Genomic DNA, 17,587 nt, shown 5'->3' with positions numbered 1-17,587 from the left:
CCTGCTGCAGACACCTGTGTTCCACAGGCACAAACTTTTCACCTGTGGAGGTGCCTCTCTTTTACAGATTATATTCTGGAAGAACTGCTTGGAGGCAGACTTCAGACAGGATGGGTCAGCAACTGAGACTTTGAGAGAGGGGGGGGGGGGGGGGGGGGGAAAAAGCCACTATATATAAAGCAAAAAGCAGTTAAGACAAAGCAAACAAAAGGCATTTCACAAATACCTAGTTTCAGGTGCACAAAACAGGAAACACGGTAAAAATTACAAGTCCTACTCAAAGATGCATTATGACCCCCCAAAAGTCCTAGTAACAATACAGGCTGTAAGTCATTTACTGCGTGACACACAAAAGGAGCTAACAATTCCCAGAGGTGATGTTCTGTCTATCAGAACAGACAGAAGGGGAGCATAAATAATCCGACAAAACTTAACTGTTTTTATTCATACTCTTGCAGTTATGCACAAACAGTTTTGCTCCACACGTCAGTCAGGCTGCTAGCTTTCACAAGCACTGAATTCAACACGATAACGTCGTCTTTGAACCCTGCCCTCCCATTATTTTGCTCTACAAAATCTACTCTCCATGGATTTAGAAACAGATAGATACAAGCTGGTATTTCTAAAAGAGGCATGTTACAATACAAGAAGTCTTGACCACCAGCAGGTAATTTTGGCAACAAACCCTAGAAGAAAAATGTCACCTATTTGGTTGGAAACCTTACATTAGAAACTAATACCTGCGACATGCCTAACTCAAATAAAACAAAAAATTGCTTTCCTCAGATGGAGTTATGTCCTCAGTCTCCTCCAGCTACTAAACAAAGTTAGGCAATAGTTTTGTCAGACTTCTTCCAATTAATAGAACCAGACTATTAACAGAAGCATATAAAAAGTACAACCGTTCCTGCTTATTTTACTCAGCAGACCACTAACAGTCCTGAACACTGCAACTTGTGTTTCTTTACAAGGAGGTAGGAGGTATAACATGGAGCCACCAACTTTAACACTCAATGGGAAGGGAAGAGCAGCTGTAGAAGCCTGGATAAGGACTGCTCAGTAGGAAACTATAGAGCTGCTTTTAAAACCTGTCATGGCATCATTTGTACATAATCGCTTTTGTGGAAGAATTAGGAATAGGTATGAATGAGTTCAGAAAAATATTTGAGCAACTTCATGCAAGCAGCAAGGGTTTTTCACTTTGGAGGAATTGAGACTATGTCCTGATCAGCGTTTTAACTAAATGAAGGCTCAGGTCTTAAGTCTTTCTTTTAAATCGAGCTGCAGCGCTTTCAGCTTTTTTAAGTGTAAAAATCAGGTCAGCTTAAAATTACATTTATTCCAGAACTCAGAAAACAGGATGAAGCTCCAGCTATGTAATTGGCAGTAACTTTCATTCAGGTAGGAAGACTTGGATAGCTGAAAAGCATCCCTAGTTTTCCCATGTTGCTACATGAGCAAGTCCTTTTTATCCCTTCTACACATTCTCTCACATTGACTTTGTAATACTCAACTCTTTTTCTAAAATAATTAATTTTGAAGTATGAGAGTTACAGTAATATCCAATGCTCACCAAGTATAGGCTCAGTTTGGAAGACATTATGTCTTCAAATACACAACTGTCTTCTGAGCCTGACAAAAACATTGGATCCTGTCAAAGTTCTCTCCCTCAAAATTTATCCCCTCCTTTATTTTATGATGAAATAACCTTATAGTCTACATAACACACCAATAATACGTACTGATCGTCTAGGGATCCACTCACATGTAGAAAGCCAGAGCGAATTATAAAGTAATTTTTTTTCATTTTCTAATACAAAAAGAGCAGAACTAGTGCACATCAGCCAAATCTGGCCCACATATAAAATGAAATTGAAGTCAGAAGTTGTTTTTTTTGTTACTTTTGCATTATTGGGGTTTTTTGTTTGTTTAAGAGTCATATAGACTCCAATTCCTTTTGGCATTTTACAATTTCTCAATAGTTATATAAAGCTTCTGCTTTAAATATTACTTTTGTTTTCCAGGGGCTTTCATTAGACACCCAAAAAGTTTATTCTTTAAACTCTTATAACAAGACAGTCTTAGGGCCCTATAATTTTTACTTTGCGAAATCGGAAGGCCTATGTTGATAGAAATCACATGCATTCTTACCAGCTGTTAGTATGGTTTTAGCACTCTGCACTATACTGGAAGATCTCACAATTCCTGAAATGCCTGCAGATAGAAAAGCACACAGATGTTACTCATCTTAGCAGTTTTGTGGGGATTTTTTTTATCCTCCAACATACACAGAAAAGTTAAATATTTTTCCAGTTATACAATCAAGCCAGCTTGAAAGTAAAACATACACTTAAGCTGAGAAAGTCTGTTTCTGTTCTGCTTTGTCATACTAACTGAAAATATTCTCTAAGCTATTTTATATTATTTTACATATAACATATTAAAAAAAAAACAAATCAATATTAAAACACATAACAACCAGTAGGAATTGATCAAATTAATTCATTTAGTGTTCCCATTATTTCTCTACTAAGATGATTAGTCACAAAGGATTCAGAGTTGTTTCATTTAAGTGCTGGCATACTAACTTTCTAGAGCAGAACAAATTATACTAATTGTTTACTTCAATATGAAATTGGGATTTTGCACATTTGGGATCAAGTAGAGATGCCCATATTGTGCAGTGTTTGTCTGGCTTTTTTAAATTATCAGCTTTTGGAGATAAGGCTTGTTTACCACTTTGCACTGTGGCACATTCAGTTCTCACTGTCCAGGTATTAATGGAATAGTAAGTAAGTAAAACATTAAAACTTTTTTTGAAAAGTACTAAGTTTTATCTGTTCTAACACATACAAATAAAAGCATACTCATATGTGCAGAACAAAACTACTGTACATTACTAAACACTTAAAAATGTAGAAATGCAGCAGTCCCAGAGTTAGTCTTCCAAACTGAAAGTTATTCTTCTGCATTAACCAGCATGTAGAGTATAATTTCAAATATTCCTTTAAAATCCTTCTTTCAAAGCTATTTCTATAATGAAGAACAAAGCTTAGGGAAATCCATGAATAAGTAAAAGGGATAACAACATTCCACCGGAAAATAATTTGGGGGGGTAGCGGTGGGGAGGGGAAGGGAACAAATCATGTTGAGCTAGTAAAATACCTAGGGACAATGCAATTCAACTTGAGTAATCAGCTTTGTCTTGTAGGATTACCAAATGGCTCGTCCTGTCCTTTACCCAGATTCTTGAATTAGGAAAATCTTTCAGCCACGAAAGTGCAAGAGGGGTTTTGATTTGTTCTCCTAAGAGTATAAACTGCTTAGCTTGAGAAGACTAGATCTATCCAGTGCTTTGATACTGAACTGCTGCACCACTGCGCACAGTCCACAGTCACAGCCGTGCCTGCAATACCCTACATAAATACAACCACAAGGATAGTTGGCTCAGGGCGCACAACTCAGAGCTCTCAAACTACATGCAGATCACAACCACTGCAACTCCTGCTCCCAGATTCAGCTATTACCACGTTACTGTTGCAGTCCAGCCATAGTAGCATAGGAGCTGCCATAGACTGACACGAAAGAAGCTGGACACCTTGATGTCCAGGTGCAATTCATCCTATACTGTCAACAGAGAACTACAACTCTCAGGAGCTTTATTTTCCCCAAACAGAAATCAGTGTAAGAGCTCCCTCAGCAGTTGGCTAGTGTCTAGTGGCTCTCAGGCATCTAGGCAGTTTTTGCTGTGCTCAAGGAGCTTGCAAAATTGGCCACCTGGAACTAAGATGTGTCAAGTTCTTTAAAGATGTAAAGGACTCTTCAAGTACTAAACATTTTCGTTTTTCTGCAGAATAATAAAACATCGATGTCTGCAGCATAAGCTTTAACTTGCTCATACAACATTATCTTGCCTCAGAGAAGATATCCGTGACGATGAGAATCACCTCAATCTTCTTCCTCAAAGGCCAAGTTCTCTGCCAGAGCTCACATATCTGGACTAACTATGAAAACTAGGAAAGGTAATGCCAGCAAGCTAGAAAATTAACTTAGCATTGCAGTGTATGACTGGTAGGATATATAGCTCAGTATTTAGATGAAGTTATGCCAGCCAATGAAATCTTGAAGATGTAAGCATCCCAAACAGAGTTAGATGGTCTAAGTAGGCCACACAAATTCCTAAAGACTACTTCTTTCAGAATCCAAAACAGAACGTATCTTTCTGTATCAGGAATGCTATTTGCTAGCATTTCAGAGAATCTGTTTGCAATCAAACAAATCCGAAACCACGCTTTTAGGAATGTATCTCAAGACTAACTTCTTGTTTTTGTCTCCCTTCTCTCTAAATCATCTTCTGAACAAGAACAACATGTACAATAAATCTGTGTATATATCATGTCTTAAAGGAGATTACAGACACTGATCTAGGCCTACCTTGATGCACCACAAATCCACAGTCAGGATCGTGGGCAACTTGCAGTAAAATTTCTTCCACATCTCTGTTTTTTCCAGGAGGGTCTACCAGAGAAGTTATCTTTTGTTGCAGAGTCCTTGGCAAGGCCATTAGTTGTGTAAATTGACCTTCTGGACTTTTATCAATCTGAACGTTACAAAAAATAAGACAGTAGAAACATTCAGTGTTAATAAAGTAAGTTCTCTTTTCAAAGAAGTCAGAAAAGTCTTTTGGCTATCTTTGACCTCTGATAAATATCTCAAAGAACACGATCCATTTCAATTGTAAAAGTCACTGACAATGCTAATGAAAACTTCCCAAGCACTGGGAAATGCAGTATCTCAGTTCTGAACCTGAAGAATAACTCAATGCAAAGATGTTCATTTTTATCCAAGGGAAGACTAATATACACACATGATCTTGCTGCCTCTGCACTGAAACTGTATCATTCTGCTCTACCCAATTTCCTTTGGAAACAGAAGTACACTGCAATCAAAAAAAAAAAGTTCCCAAAAGACCACTTAGCTCAGTTTCTTCTGCCTGAACATAATCAAACCATATACACACACATTTCAAGTTAGTTTGAAAAACATTTTCTCTGCTTTAAACTCAAACCACATCTGGTTTGTATAATTTGAAGGAAACACTCATTCCACATTTTCCAATCTAAATCAGAAATTCAATGACCCTTTTTTGCATACAATGATACCAACGTGCAGGCCTGTACACTTTTATACAAAATGTAAGCCCAAATACTGAAAACTGCGTAATAGAGCAGATCTCTCCGAAACTGGAGGAAAATATGAAGAGCTCGATTCCTCCCACACAAGTTTTTAGACAGTTCATGGAGACATCAGACAGGAGTCTAGTTGCCCTATACACTCCCTTTAGTCAATGGGGAGAAAATGATATCCAGATGAATCACCCACTGACTACAGAGGGAGCCGACAATGAGCAGGCTCTTAACATTATGTGGGAGGAATCCACGCCTGAACCAGAACTATAAGAACTAGTGTCTGCCTTCAATTGTTTTTGAGCAATCTTTTATGAAAGAATCTTCTCTGTAACTCTGAAGACGTATACTTGGAGAAGGGGTTACTATTCTGTGTTAAACGGCACTCCCGATAGCAGTTATCCTCTTCAATCCGGGGAATAACTGCCAATAACCAGACCAAGGTATGAGGAATACATTATTAAAGCACTTTGCTCAAAATCAACAGTAAAATGATGGCATTTAATCAACAGCCTCAATGACTATTACGGAATTACAGACAGATTTATTATCCAACAACATATTTGTAGTATGCTACCAGGATTTGTTTATAGGTAACACAACAGGGAGTATTACTCTAACTAGCCATTTTCTCGGAGAAAGCATTACGGATTCTTTTCAAAATTAATTTAAATACTTCTTCCACTAAACTGTTCAAAAGCACAATGATAAGAAAACATGGAGACAGCTACAGTATAATACAGATTCGCCTACGTTGTACTCCAAAGCGTTGCAGTAGAATTGTTTACTGCACTCAAGCTTGCTTCAGTTCCTAACAAAGACACATCCTAAAAGGAGGCATTCGTGAGATAATTACCAAGGTGACTTAAGGATAAAGAGATACCCATGTCCATGAAATAACCCATGCTACTTGTAACTTCATGTTGAAATGTATATCACGCTTGAATATTCACACACGGACATGCATACTACAAGAGGAAAAATTGCTATTGGACCCCTGACTATGGCACCTCTCCCCTAATTGCAATGTTACACTTGTGCCAGAAAGATGGAATTCAAGATACTAGTGATTTTGGATACCTGTTTCCCAAATACTAGGGAAAAATTGTTTTAGTATGGGTATTTAAAGATAATGCCAGAATTTCATTTGGGTTTAGTCAACTTCATAACTAGCACTCTAGGGGTTTTTTGTGGGATGCAGTTTTTGATCGCAGAAAGTTGCACCTCTGAGTTACGACCTAATCTTTTTAACACAAACCATATGTTTATTCATCACTTCCTAGACCGTTGTTTCCATATGGTAGTCATTAGAACACAAGTTTTAAAATTATCTTCTCTTGTTCCCTTGCTAGGGCTCTAGTTCTGTGCCCATACTCAAAGAAAATGAACAGTAGTTACTACATACACAGAGACTGGTATTTAAGGCAAGTCTTCTGGTTGCAGAATTAACTAAACAACAGAAACATAACAAATAGCAAGCAGTGACTAAAACTGCTTGCCTTAGCGTATGGCATAATTCTTGCCTTCTGTCAATGCGATAAAGCATTTCCACTTGCTTGTTTTAAAAATGTTTTGAAGAAGAACACTTGCCTCTAGCCTTCCCAGATGGTGCTTGTATACCACTTGAGGGCAGTCCTGTAATATGTTACTGTACAGCTTCTGAAAATGGAGAACATTAGGTTTCACTATGTTCTGCACTTTCGATCTGTCTTCTCCTATTATCATTCTGAAATCACCTAGTCAAGAGAAGAAAAACAGTTAATTCATTAGGAAGAAACTGAAAACTCAAAAGGAGAGTATAACAGAAACCAACACAGTACAAAGCTGTCATCTAAAACTTTATTCTCCAATTCTACCAATGCCTATATAATCCATAATAAAGTTCACCTTCTAATAGTCAAAAAATACTATTCGAATACCTTCAAGCATGGAAAAGAAGATTCAGAATTGTTATGTGGCCTCTGATATGCCGTAATGTCATCAACCCATGTGTTCACGTTTTCACTTGGACAACAAAAAAAATTCCAGCTGTCAAGCTCAGCCTCGAAAGTCATGGTAACACAGTTATATTCTTTGCAACCATACATCAGTTTCAACAGATTACTAAACAGATTGATCAGCCCCGATACTTTGTATCCAGAAACCAATAACCTTAAATTTTCCAATATTGAAAGAAAATAATTTGCATTGTCTCTGCACTTCAAGGGCAGTACCTGAAGTACAGCTACTGACAGTCATCGATCATAAGATCACAGTATCACCTTTTCCTCTCAGCCACGTATTTTGTTAGTAGTTTCGAAAAGCAACTCCTTTTAACACCACTGTTATATTACTGACCTTTACACTTTCTTTTATGATACATGACTGAAAAGTTTCAAAGACGGTAAGTGAAAAAGACAGTCAGTCTGTAATAGTGTATTCATCTACCTTTATTAGGTACTACCCTGGTAGCTTCCAGGGTTACCAGCCAGGAGTTAGATGCTCAGTGCAGCACAGATCAACAAACAAAATTCTGAATCAATTCATTTTCCCACTTCCCACGTTCAGGAGATAAATGTTGTTGCAAGGTGGCAACTCGCTAGCATTACTTAAGTTTATTTCAATTTATGCCAAGCTGCAAAACAAACACTTACCATATAAATGGTACTGACTCATTGCTCCCAAAAAAATCCATAAAAAAATAAAAGGATAAACATTTTCCAAATTAAAGTATAAACAACTCTTTTCAGCGGTCTCCAAGGAGACTGATTAGAGTAACACATAAAATCAATTTTGTCTACTAGTATACCCTCTGAAAAGTTTAAGACTTAACAAAATGACAGCAAAATAAAATATTCACAAACATGTCACTGACAGCCTTTTTCTTGAACATTCCCAACTGGGAGTCTTATTGCTTTAGCTTTGTTCACACAGCAGAGCCAATTTCAGCATCGTACAGCATGGTAATTGATCTCCCGTGTTTTTGGTTAATTGCACTGTTTCAAAGGACATATAAAAAAGTACCTTGGTCACTGGTGCTCACCAAGAATCTAATGACATTCCTGGACAGGTTTCTGGTGGGCAGGTATGCAGCCCTGTGGCAAACATCCCTGGTTAGGAACCCTTAGCCATCCCACTGTCAGTACCCTCTTTACTGTCGCTTTCAAACAGGTAACGACTCAGAAAAAACTGCGAAGGAAAAGCTGAACAAATTGCAGTCTAAACTGACCGGAGGAGTACTACGTAAGGGACAGTAACATTCCTCAGTAGAGCCAAGCTGCAGCTTACAAACCCTACCTGCCTACCTGTGCTTTTTTTTTTTAAAGCCAAACTTGCATTTCTATATGAGCAAAGAAAGTGCTGTGTAAAGTACAACTCCAACCAAGCTTGTCCATTGTGATTTCATTAAGGATATCAACATTTAAAGTGCAATGCCTAATTAAATTGTAACAATTAAATCTTGTATTGAAGAGTCATTTGGAGTAATTTCTTAAATTTTTTTCCGTACCAATTCATACCAACTTCATAACTAAAGGAGGAAATTCTCTTACCAAAAAAATGTCAGTAAATAAATACCAGGAGGTGAGCGTTAAATGTACATTGAAGAATCATAATCTGGATCTTTAAGTTAACTAAAAAAGAACCTTAAACACAGCACATTCAAAAAGTAACAGATAACAAAGCATGGGTCAGACTATCAGATGAATCAACATTACACTGAGAGTGAAAAGAAAAAATTTTTTCCAAAGTTTTGAACCATTAAAACCAAAATACAATCCATACAAACAGAGAAAACGGGTTATTTCACCATCTTCAATCACCCATACTTGCTGTTCGTAAATCAAAAAGGTACAAGAAGTTTTGCTTGTGTACCTATATCTGTTTTCTGTGAATAAGCACAATTAGTCTTTCCAAGCTGTTATATAACACAGCAGTAAAATATAGTTACTGGAGCATGCAACAGTGTAGGCCCAAAGCAAGAGAGCAGATGACTTATTATACATTAGACGTCCTACTGTGGTACAACAGCTCCAACTACAGCCTTTTTCCTCAAACACTCTGGACATCATATACTAACCAGAATAGGAGAGTCCTGCAATCTGCATATAGAGGTCTTCTTCAGAGAAACTTTCTGGTAACATGAGAAAGGCTGCTGTGACTGCACTCTTCAGATTGCTAACAAGAGCAGCTTGCAGCTTGCTATTCTCATTCTGTGTCAGTATTTTCACCTGAAAAAGCAGAGTCATTGGAAGCAAGACTTCAGGAAAGTGCTACTGAAGATGGAGCTAGAAATGTTACTCAATCCAACGTGAAAAATAAATAAGAAATTTATGTAAGATTAGATCCTATTATTATGGTACAATAAAGACTAGAGTGTCCCTTTTTGTTTACACACTGGGAGAGAGAGGAACATTTTTTTTAAGAATTAACAGCCTGCTACAAAAGGCTGTTTTTACAAACATGTTCAGAATTGCTATAAGCAACAGCCATTAACTAATCTCTGAAGAGCTATTCACCTTTTCAGATTCATGAATTTAGGATTAATCAAAACAGTAAATATGAATGCATTAGCAGATGGTAGAATAGCACAGTATTAGAAATACTTCATATGTGATTATGCAACAAGACAAAAAGATCACCGTCACACTGAAAGACAATGGAATATCAGAAAAAGAGGTAAGTTTTCCTATTAATCTTCATTCTATTTTTTTCTCTAATAGAGGATTCCTCTATCATATGCTTCAAGTAGTTTCTGAGATATTAGTTGTCCTCCTAGAAGAAGCAGGGCTTTATTTTGCACTTTGTATGAGCAGAGTGTGAACTCAATGGGAACTTCACATATACATGAAGAACAGATCACTGAAGTTGAGTGCTTCTACGTGCCACAAAGAGTTTATTTTCAGGGAACATTCAAACTGTTCAAGACCAACCACAGAATCCAGTCACCTAGGATATGGAAATATACCGGAGTAAAAGAGCAGATCTTCAGTAAGAACTGAATATAGAAACATATTATTACAGAACATTAGACAGATGAAGTCAGCGTGGTTTACAAGATGGCCAACTAAGCTCTTTCAGAAACAGCTCTCCCAAGAATACCTGCCTGTTGCGAGTTTCTGTCTTTTTCAAGTGTTCTGATTAAGCAATACTGTCTTGCTCATAAAGGGCAGCTTCTTAATATTTTTTTACTCTAGAATACCTTAAAATGCAAACCCACTGGCAGTTATGAACAAAAGTATCCAACTTGCTTTTACTCCCCAAAAGCCCATTCACACACAAATGACTTGCAGTATTACTTGAAATTCTGCCCCCAAATATAACCTGAAACAGCTAAGGTATACTTTCAAGTAAATACTTTCCTTTAGGCATGTAAATACTCTGTTAATAAAGAAAAAACACACCACCAAACCCAGATTCAGTAAAGAAAGTAAGAGAATCAGACATATCTGCTACACAAAATTCTTCTTATAGAAAGGACATTGACAAAGCAATGTCATGGCTGGCCAATGCTATATTCAGAACGTAATTTTTAATTACAGTGAAATCTTTAAGAGGGATAAAACTAGAACAATATCTCATTTTGATATGGTGGTGAATGCAACAGTATACAGGCTGCTTGTTTCAATTGTTCTGCAGTGAAGCATGGGTTTGCCTAACATCAAATCTGTATGACAGTCTGGAATTGGTCCAGGGTGGATTTTTGAAGGATGTTTTCCCTTCTTTGAATTTCGTTTTAAAAATAAAGAGTTCACTGTACAAGCAAACATTTCATAATTCCTCCTAACTTCTCCAGCAAATTGCTTTGTATTTTTTAGCATTAAAATGAAAGACGATGATAAAACACATTAAAATACAATACATTCATCTAACAGGGAGCCGAGAGTAAACTTTTTTCCTTGAAAACCATGGGAGAAGTTTACTGAATGCATACAGGCTTGCTCAAATAAGATCCAATAAACAAGACGGGCTGGTCATGAGGATAAACTATATATTTTAAATCTCATCAACTAACTCACTTAGATGTACTTTTGTAACTTGCTGCTACAGGGAAACTCTAAGGAAAGACGGAAGAGAGAAGTCTGCGGCACCCCAAGCAGTCACGCAAACTGCTTATACCTTAGGCTAGCCCTGGAAATAACAGCAAGTTATGGACATGTTTTAAGAACACCACAGTTACAGCCTTTTAAAATGTGAAACTCAGCAGATGCTATTCCTCCTCATGGAAGACCACGGACTTGCTTTAGTGAAGTAAAAGGATTACTTTACTCCTCCTTTACTAAGAATACTCCCTAACATAAACCAGATTTTTTTTAAAGGGGAATAATATGGTAGGCTTCAAAATTTAAACGCCCGAAATGCTGCAGTAGTGATACCATTTATGAACAAATTTTAAACAGTTAGGTAGCTAGAAATCTCCCAGGAAGACAGAGTGCAATAGTTGTCACCGAGGTATGACAAGGATGAATGTTGATTCTTGGGGTAAATCTGAAAGATGACCAAAGTTAAGGAAGGCTTTTTCACAGTACAGAGAACTTACGATCAGAACTAGTCACTGTACCATATCACATAAGGGGGAAAGAAGCCAATTTATTCTGGTTTTACAGTATACAGGGAATTCAGTTAACTAACAGTGCAGTTGAGACTTTAAAATTATTAATATTTTAAAGGAGGGATATATTCAATTTCATAAATAAGCATGACCCTCAGTCATCACAATGGTTTAAAGTAGGAAACATACTACCTTCACTGCTAGGAAATTCATACACAAGAAACTGCAGGCATGTGTACAAAAAGATACTTACAGACAAACAAAATACACAAAGAAAATTTCATTATAGAGTGAAAGGTGTCAAAAGCACTATTCCAGTCTGCCATTTAGCCACATCCACACTCTGCTAAATATCACGATAAGAGGAATTTTCCATTCTCTTTCAAAAAATGTTTTTACAGATTTGGACAATGGAAAAATTCAGTAAACAAATATGTGCTCTGTCACTCCTTCATGGGAATTTTTATAACATAAAAACCCTAAACCTCCCAAGACCCCTCTAAAAAGTACAAGATATTTTTATAAACTATTCATACTCCTCTCTCTCTCTCACCTCACTTCAATTTATTAAACACTTCCTTCTCTTAACAGTTTCTCCAGGACAACAGTAAATACAACTGCTTACACTAAAGCAATTACTTGCACTCTATGTTTAACAAAAATTCAGTAACACTTCAGATGCTTTTTAAAATCTTCTTCCTCTGAAAACCAATTATGTGTCACTTGTGCTTATTTATTTTACTTTTTAGGTACAGCAGCATTTTTTTTCCCAGGAAACCTGTCAGTTATGGAGAAATTACAACTAAGTTTATTCAATTTTTCAATACAGTTAAATGGGAATTTAGCTGATCAGTGTTATAAATTTCATGTAGGACAAAAAGCCAGTAAGCTTTTTAACACAAACAAAAGAAGCCTGGGAAGAAAAGTTAGCATTTCTGAGTGGCAATTCCAAACTCCATCTATTCTGCCAAACGTTCTGGAAAGACTACTTGGTCAACACAACCAGTTTATAACAGAAACAAAATCTCCAGTAAAAATTAAGCCAAGATTTTCAAGCCAGAGCAAATGTTTTAGCTCCTGTGCTAGAATAGCTTGGATAGCTTTCACTCACACAGTGACAGCTTTGTAATGGAACACCAGAAAGGCGCTGGGGTCTTCCTCCTCTATATGAGTGAGGAGGAAATTCCCAAACAAGCTGTTAAACAATAGTAATCTGGCTTCAGTCAGTTGTGTCCAGAACTAGCACAAATGGCAAATGGTATGTAAGAGATTATAGTGTATAAGAAAACAAACCTAACCCTATGTCGCCTCCAGAAGGAGCTTATTGTACATTTTTGAGGAGGTAAAAAAAGCTTTCTATCACTACCACTTAGAACATATATATCAAAACAGCAAATCAGTTGAAGCCAGAACCAGCAGACATTTGAAACCTGTACAACAGATCTAAACAAATTATTTGGTCATTTTTGGTCAACACGGTATAACACTGAAAATCCTAGTTAGTGATTTTATAGATTCTACTGGAAGATACAGTTTAAACATTCACCAAGTAATCTTTCGGCCCAATTCTGGTTTAAGTCCTGCAGTCTTTACTCAACGCAAATTCCTGTGAGTTTTATGAAAATAATCTGGACTGATTTCGTCTTTTATCTATTAAACACATATGTGATATCTCCACTGTCTTGTAAGCGACCAAACGAAATACCACATCCTGCCTTCTTGTGCAAGTATGTACTCCCATTGAATTTAACTAAAAGATATGAAGCACAATTTATATATACTAAGATAAAAAATTCTAAGATAAATCAAAGCAGCAGCAGATGCAGTTACATTGAAAATAAATATTCAGTATTCATTGTTAATGTGAAATTCAGAATTCTTCCTTCAGTTATTTTTCTCTATGTATTAAGTTTCTTTCTTTATAAAGATAACAGCTGTTCTAACCTGTATCATGCTATAATACGTCCCTGGAGATAGAGAAAAGCCAGTAGCGCTGAGACAATCTATTCAGACTTTCACCCCAAGTTTTTGGTTAAAAGCATAATTAACTTCTGTTCTAAGACATGAACAGAGTTCTCCTCTCCTTCCCCCTTCCCCTCTTAAGAAATTTTAATTTAGCACTGCTGCCATCTGCTGAAAGCACACTGAATCAGGCACTCATGGTAAACAAAGACCTCATATTTTTTATGACGCAAACATGGAGGAGAAAAAGCAACATGCTTAACACATGGTTTGGTCAATTATAGATACTTTAACAATACAATGAACCAGACAGTAACTGCACAGCAAAGCAGCTTTCATCTTTAAAGATTTCCGTTATTTAACTGTATTAAATTTTGTCAACTCCCATAATTTGTTATAAAAGGTAAACGTTGCAGTTAATATTAAAGGGACTTTGAGTTAATATAGTCCAGTTATTCAAGATTTACTACAGGCAGAAAACTGTGATCAACGTATTTACCTTTAGTTTTTTCACGTAACACAGAATATCATTAAGGACTACATTTCACTTCCTTTCTGAGAGATGATCCCTCTAGGACTAGACCCCTAAATCAGGGCAGATTATTTGTTCAGTACTGACGCACAGATCCGTAACAGTTAAAGTTAAAATGACAACTGATAATTTTCCAGCCCTTTAATTTCCTGCATTTCAAGACAGATAACTGAACAGACTAACAGTTACCGGTTTTTGTAGGCGTCCAGCAACATAGAGGGTTTTCCAGTGAAGTAAATCATCAATCAGGGTATCAGTGCTAATTACACCGTATTTTATCATCTGGAAAAAAGCAAAATAAAGGCGTTGGAAAAACCAGACACCTGCACCATTTTCACTCTATGAAACTTACTACTTACTTACTATAACTGTCATTAATTCTAAGTAACACACACTTCCAATAAAAAAACTGGATGCATAACATGAAAACATTTTAATGTTTTAATGAACACAGGAGGTAAAAAAAAAATCCTATTCACATGCAAACTTCTGTTAAAAAAAAAAAGTGGAACAGGAAGATGCACAGAACCCTCTAAGATCCTTTCTAGAATCAAAGTTACAATAAAGTCACCCCAGGATCAATCACTAAAGCAAAAGACTTTAAATCCCAAAGAAACGTAGTCTAGACAGACATTGACACTGAAGCGACCTGAACATTAAAATACAACTGTTCATAAAAAGGTTTTGGAAAGGTTACGATCAGTTTTGTACCAGCCAAACGTTACAACAGTCGGAATAATCCACAGTATCCTTCATGATATTGAAAACATTCAAGAAATAGTTTGTCAGAGATCTAAAATAAACAAAACTCCTAGACATTTATGTGTACTGTTATTGAGGGGTAGGGTGTGTATCAGGGAGCTTTTTCTTTTGCTCTTTGATGTTAGAAAACAACTTGTGATTTTGTAGTTCGTTTTATGCAACTGGAAAAACAGATGAACCTTCAACAGTTTTGTTACCAATTTGTACTTCCTGAGTTTCCAAAGATTATCACCACAGCAAGGCAGCCAACTCCAGAATTTCTGGATGACAAAGGACCATAGTCTGTGATATGACGAGTCATTACAGCATGAGATAAGAGCTTAAAGAGCCAAGAAGAACAGAATTTCATAGCAAAGATCATTGGTCCTTAAAATAAAATCCAAAATCCCTTTTTACATAAAGTGAACAAGGTTTAAACCCCAGATTCTTGCCGCATACGGATGCCTTTAAACAAAATAGCAAGTACATAACAGACTACTCATCCACATCTCCAACTTTCTATGAAAAATTCTGACATACACCCAACATTACTGCAACCACGCGTGCTCTGAGAAACTTCAGTTAGGTATATATTGCTCACATGACATTTTTCCATGACTGTCCTTCATTTCATTTGCCATCTTTCTTAAAAGGACTTACTTTCCCTATGTACAGTTTGTTACCACATGGCAAAAGTGGTAACTCAAAATCAACACCAAGACAGACGGACACAGTGTTTCCTTCCCCTGACTCTTGATCTATCTGCACGCCTTCTTACCAAACACAGTCTACACATAGATGCAGGAGTAGGACTTGCTGGACAAGTATCTACTTTCCTAGAATTATTAACTGTACTCAAGCTTCACAGGTCCGGATGTTAGCCATTAAACAACACAGATGTCAACTCCAACTTGCTATGTTAAATATTTGCATTTTATGTCAAACGAACAGTAAGAACCCACTTTGCTATTACTACATGGTCAACTGCTGAAATTAAGGCCCTGTTTCCCCACGATACACTTTACAACCACCAAAACTGGCAGACAGCAAGTAATAAGGAAAATAAATTCAGTTTCTGAAGTGCTTTAGTTGTAAATTCCAAACATTGCTCACACTTTTAAAGTGCCAGAGCAGCTGCTCTGTTTGCTTTTTAATTAACGTGCTGTTTGTGAAACAGTTTGAGACATAAATATTGAAGATACCACGAGTTAAGGACCAGTTACAATCTACAAGGATTTGCTTCCTGCACAGAAATCTGCTTTAAGCTAATCATTTCAATACTTCACACACAAATATTTAACTTAATTTACTCAAACTACTTGTACTTACCCTACCATTACATGGCACTAAAGTATTGTAGTAAATCCCTGCTCCGTAGCTCTGTATGCTACTTATCTGTTTTGGCCCAAAAACTTTTAGGAAGGAATAATGACTCCTGTTCTTTAACAAGTTCATCATATGCCAGGTCACAGAATCATCAACAGCAAACACGAAGTCCAACATATTGTTCTGTGGATAAGGAGAAAAGTATTGGGGTTTATATGTCAGGAAGCAAGCGATGTTGATCATATTAATCTAAGATATACATAGTACATATTTTTCACGAGTCAAAAAAACCAAAACCAAAAGACAAGTATTAACGTCCAATACAGTTTAAAGGTTCGGATGAAGTTCTACATTTTCTAGTCAGTCTAGCAGAGATGGTCCAAAATTTTCCTGTCCTCCTGGTTAAGTGACCAACCTTCAACCCTCCAAAATAGGGGAGCACATGATGAGATCTTCATCATCCTAGTTCACAGCTCAGCGTAACAGCTTGATTTAGTAACTGCTAATGAACAGGACTTTTGCTAATATGTGAGGCCATGAATTGGGAGATGTGGGCAGATAAAGTCAGCTTAGAGCTGGCAGCAAGAAACTGCACTTCTAGTGTATTCACTTGCTTTTGTCAACAAAACAATCCAAACTCTTAAGACTTGTAGCATACAACACATGCCCTGCTCTTCTGAAGACACCAGTCCACACGCTCCCTGCACACAGACAAGCCGACAGTTTACAACTCATACCTACAACAAATTAATATTTGGAGTGACATTGCTTCAAATTCATTAGGCCTACCTCTCTCTCCGGCTTACTAATTCTGGGCTGCATCTTAGCTAGTAAGTTAATACTCCTAAAAAGATTGTCTGTTAGCTACTTTTTTTCCCCCCATTCTTTTGTGTAAGGATGAGATGCTGTTAGAGCCCCCAGATTCTTATTATCCTCTGTTTTTCTCTCTTCAGAAAGGAAAATGAGACCCATTCAAAATCGCATTTGTGGGGAGTGCTTAGCAGGCAAGCCATAATGAGCAATACTACCTAATAACAATTTTTAAAAGGTCGGACACATACACACACCCAAAAATAGAAAATCATTATTTCCAAGCAGCTTGACCTCCAAACGATGAGGAAGCGCCAAGAACGCCACTGAAGCGTGGCAATGTGTTTTGCTTAAGTTACCCTCACACGGTGCACAGCAAACAGACCGTTTGGGCAAGCCGTTACTCTTTTTTAAAACCAACAGTAGATAGGCTGTGACGCACAGCTCGCAGATACAGGCTAAAGGGGCACCTGAACCACACACGATTATAAAGCGACTGTC

General features: G+C 37.0%; 1 protein-coding gene across 3 annotated transcripts in view; it reads right to left on the bottom strand.

Annotated features, from left to right (window-relative positions):
• TAMM41 (TAM41, mitochondrial translocator assembly and maintenance protein, homolog (S. cerevisiae)) overlaps window positions 1-16,456 on the bottom strand; it is a 23,376-nt gene extending 6,920 nt beyond the window's left edge. For 2 of the 3 annotated variants that reach the window (XM_009321996.1, XM_009321997.1), the window contains exons 1-6: window positions 16,280-16,455; window positions 14,399-14,491; window positions 9,244-9,394; window positions 6,777-6,922; window positions 4,435-4,600; window positions 2,152-2,214 (exon numbers count right to left, since the gene is read on the bottom strand). In XM_009321996.1, the coding sequence (XP_009320271.1) occupies window positions 2,152-2,214; window positions 4,435-4,600; window positions 6,777-6,922; window positions 9,244-9,394; window positions 14,399-14,491; window positions 16,280-16,453 (793 nt within the window). In that variant the 5' untranslated portion in view covers window positions 16,454-16,455. Of the gene's footprint in view, window positions 1-2,151; window positions 2,215-4,434; window positions 4,601-6,776; window positions 6,923-9,243; window positions 9,395-14,398; window positions 14,492-16,279 lie in introns of all 3 variants that reach the window. The other variant, XM_009321998.1, reaches the window with a different exon arrangement.
• Between the last annotated feature and the right edge of the window lie 1,131 nt (window positions 16,457-17,587).

Source organism: Pygoscelis adeliae, unplaced genomic scaffold, assembly GCF_000699105.1.
Source record: "Pygoscelis adeliae isolate BGI_AS28 unplaced genomic scaffold, ASM69910v1 Scaffold304, whole genome shotgun sequence".
Taxonomy (NCBI): Eukaryota; Metazoa; Chordata; class Aves; order Sphenisciformes; family Spheniscidae; genus Pygoscelis; species Pygoscelis adeliae.
This window is presented reverse-complemented; position numbering and strand designations above follow the sequence as displayed.